Source organism: Gymnoscopelus braueri, assembly GCF_963280865.1.
Source record: "Gymnoscopelus braueri genome assembly, chromosome: 24".
Taxonomy (NCBI): Eukaryota; Metazoa; Chordata; class Actinopteri; order Myctophiformes; family Myctophidae; genus Gymnoscopelus; species Gymnoscopelus braueri.
The window spans coordinates 29,072,769-29,088,703 of NC_137626.1; the positions used below are offsets into that span (position 1 = coordinate 29,072,769).

Below are 15,935 nucleotides of genomic sequence, written 5' to 3' on the forward strand. Positions count from 1 at the left end.
TGGATAACTGTGTCACCTTATTGGTTAAAATAATAGTAAAACTAAATGAATAATGTGTACTGCACTAGATAACAGTGTCACCTAGATGTCTAGGATAATAGTAACAAATTAAAAATAAGAGTCATTTTTGCTGGATGATGCCCATGGTCTATATGGATTTAGCATAGCTTGAAAGGTGGCAGCATGACATCCCATATCAACCATAATGATTCTATCCACATTCACATGGTTGGTTTATGAGCTTTCAGCCCCCCCCCCTGCAGGCAGGAGGACAACATAACATGTCAGGCTGTGTACTGTATGCCAGGGAGAGTTTAGTCCAGTTACATTGAGGCAAATGTATTTGCTGTGGTTCTCCTGGTTTTTAGAATAAATTCAAGACCTTATTTGCACTACAATGGGTTGTTAATTATTCCGTATGAAATTGTAAAAGGAAATAAATTATTCATAACAGGCCCATTTTAAATATTTATTGACATGATTCAATATTATTTAAAAAAAACAAACAAACACGTTATCAAAGTTGCTTTATAAACTAGAAAAATTGATTAGCGGTCGTTACTTTCAGTTCTAACTCAACCGTGAGCTGTCATAGTGTTAATATGATCAAATGGACGGGATGGACAATTCATAATTCATGTGCTTAAGCAAAAGGCTAAATTGATCAGACCAGTCAAACAAGATCTACAGAAATATTCACAACAGCCAACTATTACTTTACAAAAATATACATCACTAAGCATATTAGCCCTTGGAGTTTGTGTTGTTCTAAACAAGATAAGAAAATTCTTAATATTTTCACCATCAAGGCTGATCATGTCTGGTTTTACCCACAGGAATAAGAACCTTGACCTCTGATGGTAAATTCATTTGAAAGGGTTCCCTCCAAAATGCAACATACTGTTAACTACCCCAAATTCACCAGACAACACCCCAGAAAGCCCTTACCTTCAAATAAAGCACATGTCATGAGATGACTCATAAGCTCACCAAGTTCTAATTTACAATTTAGGCATTTAGGAAGACACTCTTAACCAGAGGCACTTACAAAGAGAAGGATCAGAGTAAGTAGCATGAACCCTAGTCAACCAACTACTGGGTAAGTAGTCGAGGAGTGCTAGGACTTGGTTAACCAGTAACGCAAGAAGCTTTACTTTCATACCAGGAATAATATTATGTTATGCCAGATATGTCATTTTGAGAAAAATAAAAACTCTACTATCTTCCCAGTACGTCTACAGTTATTGACAAAGACCCGTGCAAAGCAACCCAATGCTCAGTGCTCCCTCCACCCTGGTAAAGCTCTGCCTCTCACTTCTGGCTGACGATGGTGCGAGCGATGAGCTCCTTCATGATCTCATTGGTGCCTCCGTAGATGGGCTGAATTCTGGAGTCCACAAACGCCCTGGGAGGGAGAGAGGACAGAGAGCGAGGTAAGAGACACATTGACGGGTGTATTTTGTAGCGATGGCGATGCGTGAGCTTAACCACCTAAGCTCTGTATACTTCATTGTAAGATAAATAGCTAAATTCGACAATCTAGAAGCTCACAACGCATTACATCATGATGCGTTGTGAGCTTATAGATCTGCTATTTTCAAAAACATTGGACAAATGTTGATTTTTGACCATTTTCACCTATAATAGGGATATAGGGATGCCAGGGGGAAAGTGGTTAACATAATCTCAACTTGATATGGCATCGCATAAAATGCAATTATTATGCAATTGCTCATATAGTAAATGAGCAGGTATAGCTGGCAACTGAATTTCCCCTACAGAATCAATAAAGATCTTATCTTATGATTTAGCTGTTATAGGGGTTGAACCTGTGATCTTACCACTGAAGCACCCCGCAGTCACCAATTCTAAGTACACCCAGGGGTTTGTGCTACTCACCTGGCAATGGGGAAGTCCCACATGTACCCCCAGCCTCCGTGGAGCTGCAGGCACTGTGTCGCCACTTTGTTCTGGAGGTCCGACGCCCTATAATATGAATGAACAAAGTGGACATTAGCATACAGTATATAGATGGTTTCATCCAAATGCTCTTGAGATGATCCAAAACCCTAGGAGACATCTGGTCGGCTGTTAGCGTAAGAGCTAACTACAGTATGTTAGCTCGTTTTAACCAGTAAGCTAACAATGGAATAAGGGAGAGATAGTCCACAAGATAATTTTACAACAGTATGATATTTTTCTCTCACCATAATAACTAGAGGAAATTAAAGCTAGATAACTGATCAAAAACAAGGCTATTTTTTGTTCTGGTGTCCAGGAAAGTTCATATGAACTGTGAACAATGAACTATTGTTGTTTTCCATTTGAAACCGTCTACAGAGCAGATGGTGTGTTATGGAGAGTATGTTATATGCTGTAGGTTCGTTCCAACCAAAACAACACCACACTCACGATCACAAAGCTAGGGCAGTCACAGTGCATTCAGAGGTGACTTCTCACCAGTACTTGGCCATGGAGGCCGTTGAGGAGTCCAGGCGCTTTTCAGCGTGAAGTTGAAGGCAGCTGTCGACGAAAGCCCGGCCCACGCAGATCTCCGTCTTCAGCTCTGCTAGCTTGTGCTGCACCGTCTGTTAGGATAGAATATGTTACCATTTTCAGTCATGTCTGTTAGCAAGCAAGAAATAACTACAAATCCTGAGTATTAGGTTACTACTTAATGAACTATTAAAATGTGGTTAAGACACCAATACATCTTTGTGTGAACAAGTCTATTTGACTCGAGACAGGAAAAACACAGCTGCTCTCCACAGACCTGTAAGTGAGCGATGGTCTTGCCGAAGGCCTTCCTCTGCATACAAACAAAATTAAGTTCATGATATTCACTAGGGCTAGAACCTCCAACTATGACAATTTAGCCATACCCTCTTCAAGTGGCTCTACAATTGAGAGGGTCTCAGAATACAAGTACCTTGGCATCTGGCTTGATGAGAAATTATCATTTAAATTTCATGTTGAAAATCTCGTCACCAAACTAAGACAAAAAAATGGGTTTTCTTTATAGAAACAAAGCATGCTTTCCTGTATCCTGTAAAAAACATTATTGAAGCCACTTTTCTTTCTGTCTTAGATTATGGAGACATTATTTATAGGATTGCTGCTCCATCAATTTTAAAGCACCTCGACACTGTGTACCATTCTGCCTTAAGATGGGTAACTGGTGACAGTTAGGTACACATCACTGTACTCTCTATGGGAACGCAGGCTCATGCCCTCTCTCTGAGCACTGGTATCTGTTTATTTTTTAAAGCCATCTCAGGAATGCTCCCCCCTTATATTTGTAATATGTTTGATCAGAACCCTAGTCCCTACCAGACCCGGTCAAGTGACTTCCTGACGCTCAAGGTTCCATTTGCTCATACAGAGCTAGGCAAGGTAGCATTCTCTGTTAGTGCTCCATCTGCTTGGAATGAGCTCCAGAAGTCCCTAAAAATCAGATCACTGCCTTCCTTGGGTCAATATAGGGCAATGGTTTCCAAAATGTTTGTTCCAGACTGTAACTGCTTTAAAGACGGGGTGCTGTGATTTTCAGTGATTTTTTCCCCCCCTAAAACATAATTATCAGGTATTAATTTTCTAGCGTATCTGTTTTAGTTATTTGAAAACATTTTTTGTCTTCTTTAAAGGTAGTGTAAGTGATATTTTTTTGGTTAAAACAAAAAGTATTTTGTTAAAAGGTTAAATCACTATATTCTGATAGTAATCATTGCTATAGAGTGTTTGTTCAGTAACAGGAGTCTCCCCGTCTCTCCAGCTCTTTAATAAACAGAAGAAAAAAAAATCGGTAGGTGTCAAAATCTCAGCCAATCAGGAGAAAGTACCCATTTTTAAGCTTCATTTTCATAGTGTTCCAGTTCCAATTGTTTCAGCTCATTTCTTAGGGTCATCACTTCAAATTTCACTTGTTTAATCTATATCCTGATTGAGTTCTCTATCCTGATTGGATAAAATTGGAAATGAAACTGAAACGAAAATGTATTTTGTGTTTAATAAAGAGCTGGAGAGACAAGGAGACTCCTTTTACTGAACAAACATCTATAGCAATGAGTACTATCAGAATATAGAGATATTTAACACTTATTTTAACCAAAGAAAATCACTTACCCTACCTTTAATATGATGTATATAAATGTATATCCCTGTTGATATTATTGTGTTCTGTATCTCGGCTACATTGAAAATGAGGGCCTGCCCCTCAACTGTATTCCGAGTTGAAATAAAGGTTATGATGATGAAACATTTTATTTGGCACAAGTGAAAGTAAAAACGTTTTACAGAGTGATAAGAGTGAAAACACGTGGAATAGAGGCCATCTTGAACGAACATGAATACACGTGTGCCTCGACATTCTGACTTCTTGGTGTGCCTTTGGTGTGCCTTGGGCACAAACAGTTTGAAAATCATTGGTCTATTTTTTGTCGTTTCTCCACATGGCTCCTACCTGAGGCAGCTCATTCATGAGGTAGTAGAAGCCCTTGTTGACCTGACCCAGGAGGGCGCTGGCCGGGAGACGCACGTCCTCGAAGAACAGCTCTGCTGTGTCCTGATGGAAAAGACGGGACATAGTGATAGGGCTGCAATTAACAAAAATAAACTATCCATTATTTTCTTAGTGATTATACTATCACTATTATACCGAATAATCAAGGATCATTTTTTATTTAAAAAAGAATTATATCAATGCTACGGTTTTCTGTTGGTAAATAACAGCATTCACCTCGGGTCCCAGGAGTGAATGAGCTACTGATTAGATTACAAAGAACGAAAAAACGGTAATATTCAGAGAGCTTGGGACTGGAGTTGAGAACTACTATTTTAAACCAATTTGTAATTACTGAAATTTTGTGTTTCGTTTGTAAAGCACTTGTTAAAGTGCTAAAAAGTGTATTATTATCATCATTCATATTATTAACCACTACATACTTAATTGTAAGTCAAATAATGACAATAGCAGATCTACAAGCTCACAAAGCATCGCATTGTGAGCTTGTAGATGTGCAATTTTCACCCAATTGTCGCCGAATGTTCATACATTTTGACTACTAGCTATAATGACATGCCCAGAATAGGAATGCTAGGGGTTAAAGCCATGCAGTGAAGTGAGTACCTGGGCTTTCAGGCCGATCTTCTCCAGCTTGCATCCTTTGTGGTAGCCCTTCATGCCAGTCTCCACCAGGAAGAGACTAATGCCATGGGCCGCTGTCTTCGCCTCCCGGTTGGTCACGGTCACCACGATGCACAAGTCACTCATCCAACCGTTGGTGATAAACACCTACAGATAAAATACACGGTATATTAGGTAAGGTAAAGTACATTTTACTTATAAAGCGCCTTTCAAAACAAGGTGGCATACAATAAAAATATATCCTTACATGAATATAAAAGCAGAAATAGCATTCAAATAGGAAGCTAAAAACTGAATAAACAGGATAAATAACAGCCATTAAAATCTGTACAGACGGACACAATACAAGACAAAGTGCTTGTGAGATAAACATGTTTTTAGCAGCATTTTAAATGAATCAGCTGCCTGTGTTTTCACCAAGGGAGTGGTGTTTTTTGCCAAGGAAGGTGGTTACATAGAGTGGGGGCTACAACGGCGAAGGCTGGGTCACCCTTACGATGCATTCACACACGCATTGCTTGCCTTTTGCCAAATCTCTGCATTGTAGATGCTTGTCTAGAAAATCACTATTTTCAGTTTCGTTTTCCACTTACGTCACACTCACCCGGAGCCGGATGCATAACGCAGATTCTGTTTCCGGGTCAAAATTTTTTTCCCCCCCGGTCATTTTCGTCCAGAATAGGGAAAAACACGGTATAAAAAACGAACAGAGAGCTCCACTTCTACTTTCTTTGGTCTGGGTGACTAAAGACGTCTCCAGACCAAACAGACTACTTCAGACTACTTCAGACTGCAACAGACTGGTATTCGGTTGGCAAAAGTTGGCATTTAAGTCTGTCAGCCGACTGGCCATTCATGTGCTAATTTGACTTTTAGCCTGCCAGCGTTGCCAGGTCTGCTTATTATAAGCGACTTTGGGCTTGTTTCCCTGCAAAGCCACTTGTACATAGGGATGTTCCCAGCGTTTTTTCTTCACTGACGTGCAGTGGTGTAAAGTAACTAGTACATTTACTCAAGTACTGTACTTAAGTACAATTTTGAGGTACTTTTAATCTCTCTGGGAGCAACAGCGAGAAACAGTGAATGTAGGTTTTCATAGACATGGTCGCTTGTTTCTCTCACATAATATGGCAACACCGACAGCCCTCTGTTGTCACTTCGTCTCTGCTACATAGCTACTCCAGTCGGGCCCCAGTCGGCTAAAAAGCTGAATATGTTCGGTCGGCTCTGGGTCGGCCGAAAAGGTCCCGACGGACCCCTAACCGACTGGACGACTATATACGACGCTTCCCGACGCCAAGTCGGCCCAAAATCGGTCTGGTCTGGAGCCAGCTTTACAGTCATCGTCGTCGTGTATCACAACGGTCTAGTCGGCGATTGTCAAAAACGTCACATCCGGTTATGACGTATTTGACTATTTGAGCCTGTTTGGAGGGGGTGAGTGAGTCAGCGAGTCATCGAGGTGTCAATTTGCTGCTCTCTGCTGGTCGATCCTCGTATGTGTTTATAACCGCAGCCAGAGAAACTTAAATGAATTTAAATAACAAAATAACAACAACAAAAAAACAAGCAAATCGCTGGCAAGGGGGTGAGTACATTATGAATAAACTCTGGCAGTCAATGTGTTAAAGGGAGAACTATTAATATATGCATGAACCACATGAGTCTTAGCCTCCCTTTTCTGGACATGTCATAATAGGAAAACATTCAGCGAAAATAGCCGATGTACAAGCTCACAAAGCACTGTGTTGTGAGCTTGCATTTCGGCTGTTTTTGACGAAGAGATTTGGTGGAGAAGGACAAAAGGAGGAGGCCAAGTATAGACACCTGGGGGACCCAGGATAGAAGTTTAACTATGGCCAGTTAGTGTAGTCCAGTAGTGCAAGTCAAACAATCTATTTGACATACAATGAACAACAGTATATACTGTAGGGTTTAAGTGTCTTGCAGGGTAGAGAGCGTATTACTAGCTATGGTCTGAACCTGTGAGAGTCAGAAAGGTGTTGTTATAGTTAGTCTTACCTTGTTGCCATTGAGGATCCAGTCACTACCATCTTGCTTGGCATAGGTCCTCACACCTTGAAGGTCACTGAGTGGGTCAAAAGAAGAAGAGATTAACCTCATAGATTAACCACATGAACCCTAACCTTCTTATACTGGGCATGTCATAACAGGCAAACATTTGGCCAAAATGGCCAAACATTCGGTGAAAAAAGCAAATGTACAAGCTCACAAGATGTGAGCTCAGCGTTAGATAAAACTCACAGCACCATTAAAAGCCCTCTTCAAGATGAAATGCTGCACTTGTACGGTGTAGCGACTTTCAAAACGGTTATTTACCTATACTTAGAAACTCCAAAGTCTTACAGTGTTTTTCCACAGCATTTAAACATGAATGACAGTGTATTATGTTTAAAATATACGATGAGATGTTCTAAATATACACCGCATAATGCTATGTAAAATTTGTTGAAGACGGGGCAATCTCTGCTAATGGCTAGAAGTCATCTTTATAGTTGAGAAATGTGCAAGAACAATATTGCTCTGGTTATTAAAAACACAGATCTCATTTCCTATTCCTGCGTGGCAGGCCAGTAAGTAAAAAACAGACATGAAGGTCATCTTATCTTATCTTAAATGTCAACTCATAGAAAGGTCGAGGGAAACAAAACTCATATGAAATTGTCTGAACTCTTTAGAACTTAGTTAACCCTATGGTATGACTTTTTAGTTTTTTTGGGAGAAAGATCTTTCACCCAATTTTAGCTTGGGGGTCCCTGATAGTATATCAAGATTGATCCCACTCCTCCAGATAACTGTCATTAATTCAATAAAGGACCCCCTATCCAGTGAGTCAGACTGACTGAGAGGGCCCTCAGTCGGTGTAAACCACCACCATGAACCAAATGGAAGAAACCACCATAAACAGACACCGACTAGCTGCACTTCTCCTATCCACCTGTGCAGAGCTCTCATTTTGGGCATGACAGCCACCATAGCCTGCCTGGAAGCCAGTCTATGGTGATATTGCCCAAACAAAAGTAGTGTAACTGCACAATGTTGCCCTGAGGCAACTAAAAAGAAAAGAAACCGGTTTTAGTTTATAAATAAAACAAATAACTCAAACATCATACTTCTTTACATACACATGCATATATTTTTATATGCATATACTGTACAGTTTCAAGGAAAATATATTCTTTCCCACAATTTCAGCCACCCATCTTTAACCCATTAACACATTAACCGCCAAGAACGTAGTCCTACGGTCCGTTAAATCCAACTGTTAAGCGCCGAGACCGTAGCCCTACGGTCCACGGTCTTTTCGCGCTAAAAATATCCGGGTTCACTTTCGGATTTTTTTTGATCCACTTCCGTTTCCGGTTTGATGACCGGAAACGGAATTATTTGGGATCCGGTTTTGACGATCACGTCCGCTCCCATTCTACAGACGAAACTGAAACTCAATTCTCTTCCTGTAGTTTTTTCTCCTCGCATTTCACTGTTTAACGTAATCCGCTCTAACTACAACATGGATGCCCCGTTTGACACGTGATTTTCACTGGGAGATACGTTGAGATGTCGCGGATGTAAACAGACCGTGTACGGCTCAATCTTAAGGATTTTAACAAGATCTATGGCGACATGAAAAAAACAAAAAAACAACAAAAACACCTTGGCACTGGTGAGTACATTATGAGATTAACCTCTGGCGGTCGATGTGTTAAGACCGGGACCGCATCTCTGTCATTTTAAGATTTCTTTGGGCTATTCAAAAATAGCAGATATACAAGCTCATAGCGCGGCACCGAGTGCCGCTATGAGCTTGTAGATCTGCTATTTTTTTTTAAATCTTGAAAATGTGTCCAAATCTTGTATATGTATATATTTTTTTAAGCGAACATTTTAAACTCAAATCTTTGCTTCTGGAGATTCTACAAATGTCTTCTAAATCCTAACAGTTTTTTGAAAAAACTTGCTATGATATCAGTGGTTTTCAAACTTTTTTCATGTCAAGGAAATATGTATTTGGCCACGGAACCCCATCTCAAAATGTGTTGTTCCAGGGGCCCCCCCAGAAGCAAAGATTTGAGTTCACTTTAAAAAATATATATTATCCAAAGATTTGCGCAAATGTTCACGATCTTTCTAAAATAGCCAAAGAAATCTAAAAATGACACAGATTCTTTCCCGGTCTTAAAAGGGTTAAGACGGCTGTGAATCGCTCACCTGCCCGCCCCCGGTTCCGTCATCGCAATGGCGCCGATGCATTTCCCAGCAGTCATCTGGGGGATGAAGCGCTCTATCTGTTCCTTAGAGCCGTAGTTGCTGATGTAGGGCATGCAGATCTCAGAGTGCAGGGCGAACCCTGGGCCAGAGCAGTTAGAATACATCCTGGAACACAACAAATACGTTCCTATGAGCCAACACTGAAGGAACAATTTGGAGAACAAATCGTCGCTGTCGGACAGAAACCATGCTTCATAATTCATCATTTTATGTTTGTTTTCATACATTAATGCTGTATATTCTAATTTGTCGTATGACAAATGTCATGCAAAAATAGCCGATCTACAACCTTCCTTCAGAACCCAATACAAGGTATCCCTTCTGACACATCAGTGCATCCATGGAAACGCTCCTTCCTACCTCAAGGAATTAGTCCCCCTACAACCCTCAACCCGCAACACCCGCTCTTCAAACACATACCTCCTCAAAACCCACAAGGCAAAGCTTCGCACCATGGGCGACCGGGCTTTCTGCTCGGCCGCCCCCGAACTGTGGAACGCCCTCCCTGTCCACCTGAGAGCTCCACAGTCAGTTGATTGTTTTAAGAGAGGACTAAAGACCTACCTTTTTAGCAAAGCATTTTTGTAGCTGGTTTTACTTATGCCCCCATGTTTTAATGGTTTTCTTCTAGTTTCCTAGTTATTGTTTTCTGTTACTGGTGTGATGTTTCTGTTTTTATGCAATTGCCTTCTGTAGCACTTTGAGATTTCCTGTAAATGTAAAGTGTGTTATAAATTAAATCCATTATTATTATTATTATTACGTGAGCTAGTCGATCGGCTATTTCGGCTATTACGAAAGAAGAAGAAAAAAAAAATCCCTATAATGACATGCCCAAAATAGGGACGCCAGGTTGAAAGTCTGTTTATTTTTTAGCCGAAAAAATAAAGCCTGGGTACCGAGGCTAGTTTGTGACTAAACTACTGTACATTTGGATCCATTGGAACACAGGTTCTTTTTTCCAATTCCTGAAAAGTAATTGTTTTCGACATACAGTTTCCACCCAAGAGCGATTAAATATTTCCCCAAAAAACTGTCAGCTAAAACCTTCACACTGCAGGTCATCAATGATACAGACAGTACAGTTTAACATTCTCAACTGGTGGGTGGGACCCAAGAGTGGGTTGCAAGATGTTCTGGCAGAGTCATGGACAAAGACCCATCTTTAATTCAGGAATGCCAAATTATTTATGGTAGAACTCTGCACACGTGTTGACATTAATTCATTGTGAAATGGTTGTAGGTACATTTATTGTGCAATAGATATACTCTTGCACATAATTATACACATAATGACTGTCCCTGTCACCACTTGTAGATCAGCTATATTTCAACAGATGAATTTAGACAGATGAATGGAAACAATTCTGATGATTATGCAATATAATTGCGACTATCCCAAATAATTGCGATCAGACGATTATGTAATCATTGTGACTGGCCTACACATATTGAGTCACTGACAGCCGGAGTAAAATTCCTTGTTATGTGCGACAGCATACTTGGCCAAAGCCTGATTCTGATTTATTATGACAATATCGGTCCAGTGTTGATTTTGACAACACATTTTGATTTCGTTTTAGTCATAGTCTTTTGAATACAATTTTTGTCATCTGAAATGTTTTAGTTTTTGTCTAGTTTTAGTTGACTAAATATCATAAGATTTTAGTCGACTAAATCTACATTTAGTCGACTAAAATGTATTTTGGTTGGCCTTGATGTCATCGCAATGGCTGATTTTACACTTGGTTGCATGCTGAAAATAGCCGATCTACAAGCTCACAACGCGACGCGTTGTGAGCTTAGATCTGCTATTTTAAGAGCGCAACACCAGAGCACAACCAAACATAAAATTACTTGTCTTTTAGTTTTACTGGATCTCTTCTCTACTAGCCCCTCCCTAACATTTTAGTCTAGTTTTTATTTGTTGACGAAATTGTCGGTATATTTAGTCTTAGTCATCGTAGCTTAGTTTTCGTCAGTGAAGAAAGGTAGTCGCCGAACATTTTTCGTCAACGAAATCAACACTGGCCCAGTCACCTCTAATGTGCACAAATGTGAAACCAGTAGAGAGTGTCACTCACTGCTCCTCCCACATCACAGCAGCAGACAGCAGGTCCCCTCCAATGCCACCATGCTCCTCGGGGGTCAGTACTCCCAGCAGACCTTGCTCCCCAGCCTTCTCCCACAACTCTCTGCTCACCTGGCCTGCCTTCTCCCACCTGGTATGGAGGTGAAAGGGTTAGGAATATTTTTCAGGACCACGACCTCGAGAGGCAGGCAGCAATTGTTTTTATCTTCTTTTGCGATAACTTCTGGGATGTACTTTGTGGATAATAAAATACATTTCTGATCTTCTAACATCTTTATGTCTTATGTCACATAATTAAAGATAGGGTAAGTGATATTTATTTTGGTTTTTTTTGTTAAAAGGTTAAAGTACTATATTCTGATAGTAATCATTATGCAGAGCGTTTGTTCGGTCACAGGGGTCTCTCCAGCTCTTTAGTAAACAGAATATAGTACATTTTCATGTGAAGAAAGGTGACAACATTTAACATTTCAGAGGAGAGAGCACTGAAAATGCATTTTCTGTTTAATAAAGAGCTGGAGAGACATAGAGACTATTTTTACTGAACAAACACTCCAGTAGCAATGAGTACTATCAGAATATAGAGCTATTTAACACTTTCACTTACCCTACCTTTAACTGGTTTAATCAATCAAATTGTGTCCAGGTAGCTCAGTCAGAAGAGCAACAAGGCAACCACAAGGCACTGGGTTCGATCTCAGGCACTGGCAACTCAGTGTATGAATAGCATGGCTTGGGTAACTAAGTTAGTACTGGGAGCTGATGGTAGGCGCTCTTCCTCAGCAATCCATCTCCCAGGGGTCTAGCCTAGCGCATTGAAAAGCCGCTCGTTCTCGTCCTACACCAACAATACTACATATTACAAAAAAAGAAAAGAAATCTATATTAACAGGTATTGATTTTTACCCAGCAAGCCATATCTCTATTCATAACTGTCTGCAGTTACGAATGGGTGTTCAAGCAGTGGTTCTACAGTACGTACTCCCTGTGGTGAGGAACCACCTCCTCCTGCCAGAACCTACGGACATTCTGTCTGAACAGGTCATGGTCCTCGTTGAAGAGCCGGCGCGTCCCGATTTCCATCAGGGACTTGGTGCTGGAGGTCTCTGGACGTGGAGGGCCGGCGTCTCCATGCTCCTGGGCCTGGCTGTGCTGCAGTCTGGGGCAAAGGAAAGAAAAAAAAACATTATTCCTCATTAATCTTGCGGGACGTGAAACTAATGATTTCCACCCGGCATTCCACAAAACCATCCATTATTTATCTGCCTGTTTTAGCCTTTTTGATACAGGTTGAACAAAGAGACTTACTCTGGCAAACTAATCCCAACAACACAGAAACCATTACACATTTCTATTGGTTTGATCTGGTTTTGTAATGGTCTCTAATGGTTTTTAATGGTGTGTTGTGTTTTCCTGATGGTTTGATATCACAAAGTAAAGGCTCGTAATGACTTTACAGCTGAGCTGTGCCTGATTCTAGAGCTGCTTCTCAACCATTAAAGGGGTCTAGATAGAATGTACATCCTTTTAATGGCTCTCCAATTATGAAATTGAAATGCCTCCCACAGGAGTGTAGTGGTCGCTAATGGTGATGTGATTGTAACAGGATGTGCTTTAATGGTGGACTATTATATTCAAATCTATACTGCTAGTCACTGCAAATTGAAGGTATTCATGTTACTCATTTATAGAACTGAACCGTCCCTGCAGGACCCCACCCCACAGAAACGTGGGGTGCTGCAGAACCATGGTTCTAAATGTGGGGTGCTGCAGAACCATGGTTCTAAATGTGGGGTGCTGCAAGAACCATGGTTCTAAATGTGGGGTGCTGCAAGAACCATGGTTCTAAATGTGGGGTGCTGCAGAACCATGGTTCTAAATGTGGGGTGCTGCAGAACTATGGTTCTAAATGTGGGGTTCTGCAGAACCATGGTTCTAAATGTGGGGTGCTGCAGGGAACCCCGGCGGAGGTCCATATGTTTTTTCCCTGCTAAATGATTGATAGCTCATCTTTCGCCATTATGTACTGTAAATACAACTACAGAACATACAACAGTGTCTATTATTTTGATCAGTTTCACACACCAGATTGGCTCTAACAAGGGGTTAAATTCGTTCTCCTGCTATGCCACAAAAATGTGGAACGCCCTACAAACAGTCGAAAAGGATTGTAAATCTCTACTCTCCTTCAAAACCGCTCTAAAAGAGCACCTGCAATTCGAAACTGGCCCCTGTAAAAGTCAAAACCTAGCCCCCCCCCCCGCGCGAACTGTGTTTACTGTACATATTTTTGTCTTTGTTTTTTCAACTGTTTATATTATGTTTCGCATAGTAGTGTATATTTGTCTGTCATTAATGTTTCGATGAATTGAGTACAAAGGACCCCAAATATGTAAACAAGCCATAGGCTTTCCTGGGTTTAAAATCCTCTTAGCAGACCTTGTATTGAACTGTACTTTCCTGTGCTTTTTTTTTTGCAAACTGCTAATAAATTATTCAATCAACCAACCAACCAACCAACCAACCAACCATGTCTAACAATACAAATGTCCTTATAGATTCCTAGATTGGGGTCCCAGAGATCAAAATGTTATTAAATGGTGGTCCGTGGCCAGGCCTATGCATATCAAACTGAGGGTCATTTAGATTAAAAGGGTTGAGAACCACTGATCTAAACATGGTACAGTACGTGTCATGTCACAGTCAGGTGTTCAAAGTGTGCCAAAGGTTGCAATCTAGCCTCATCCAAGACTGACAGTCTTGGATGATTTTCAACATAGTGTTTGCACTTTCTCCATTTACGGCACGTACATCTACATAAACGTTCAGATTTCAAATATAAAGTGCTTACCTCATGGCCACGGGTGTTACAATTATGCACGGGCCCTCGGAAGTACCCGTATCTTCCGAATTGTTCGATAAAAAGCATTTTAATCCGATCAGCAGCCATTTTCTCATAGAGTTATAACGTATCCAGAGTGCAATACACCTCCCAACCGATAGGGTCACGTGGTAGAAAGCGCACGGAGAAAATGGCCACCGATCGGATTAAAATGCTTTTATTGAACAAGATGGAATATACGGGTACTTCTGAGGGCCCGTATATAATTGCAACATCCGTGGCCATGGGGTAAACACTTTATATTTGATATCTGAACGTTTATGTGGATGACGTACGGGCCAAAAAGGGAAAAAGTGCAAACACTATTGTGAAGATCATCCATGAATGACAGTCATGTATCAGGGTACAGTTGTGATCATGACCCAGTTCTGAGCTGAGGACACACAAATCCATACAAGAAACTAAGTCAGTTTGTTAGAGTATAACTTTAAATCAGAATATAATCGCATATTGATGATCAACTGATCACAACTCGGACCATAACGTTGCATGTTTCCCCAACAACACAAATATCCCAAAATGAAAGCAAAAAAAGTAACAGTTAAAAAACAAAAGAATTAAAAAGAAATTGTACACGTACCTTGCTATTGCTGCAGAGATCGATGGCCCGTTACGGGATGTGTTTTGCAGTCCAGTTAAACATGTTTTAACAACTTTATTAATAAACATGTTTATATTGTCTCTTCGGTGCTAAACGCGTCCACTGGTCAAAACAAACACTTTATGATTCTTCTTCTTCTTCTGTACATTCACTCTGCATAGAACTACTGGAGTTACTGGGCTTTGCCACCATCTAGTGGTTCTAATTCTGAATCACCGTGAACACTGCAAAGACGGAGGAGGTTTGATTGATTGATTGATGTAGTTTATTTAGAAAGACATGAGAATAGTACATGACAGTACATAACAGTACATGGAAGTACAAATTCACAATACAAGGTCTACTAAACTGGAAACCCTCATTAAGCATTACGCTTGTTTAGGTACTCTAACTCTAGTAAATATGAGAATTAGCCTACTTTTAAAATATTATATTAACTGAAGACGATATTGATTTAAATAAAAATATGTTTCCAAATATATGGAGTGTCTTTGTCAACATATCTTCTTGTTTTCTTAATAGTTGATGTGTTTCACATAATTTGCCACTTTTATGGGTTACCTGGCACAAATACATATTGGCACAAATACATATTAATTTGGGGGTCCTTGACATTAAAATATTTGAGAACCAAAACTTAAACATTTGAAAACAAGTCCAAAATAAGCAACTATACTTTAGAAACCGCAACCCGCAACTACCAATATTTACAAGCAACTTTACAGAAAAACAAGCCCAAAGTGGCTTATAATAAGCGGACATGGCAACACTGGGTGATAATGACACCTGACTGCCCTGTCTTGAAGCCATTCAGTTCACTACACCTGATCTGCACAGAGAGCAGACTTCGAAGTGTGCATCAACTCAGAAGCAAGAAAGAGGTAATAAATAGGCTATACGTTTTTAT

The 15,935-nt window shown here is 40.4% G+C and overlaps 1 protein-coding gene across 1 annotated transcript; it reads right to left on the bottom strand.

Annotated features, from left to right (window-relative positions):
• Positions 1-455: 455 nt before the first annotated feature.
• acadl (acyl-CoA dehydrogenase long chain) lies at positions 456-15,157 on the bottom strand. The gene is made up of 10 exons (XM_080422598.1): positions 15,008-15,157; positions 12,508-12,684; positions 11,518-11,655; positions 9,374-9,538; positions 7,166-7,232; positions 5,126-5,290; positions 4,460-4,561; positions 2,461-2,588; positions 1,900-1,986; positions 456-1,405 (listed from the first exon to the last, which is right to left on the bottom strand). The coding sequence occupies exons 1-10, from the start codon at positions 15,094-15,096 to the stop codon at positions 1,312-1,314; spliced, it is 1,212 nt and encodes a 403-aa protein (XP_080278724.1). The 5' UTR covers positions 15,097-15,157; the 3' UTR covers positions 456-1,311.
• Between the last annotated feature and the right edge of the window lie 778 nt (positions 15,158-15,935).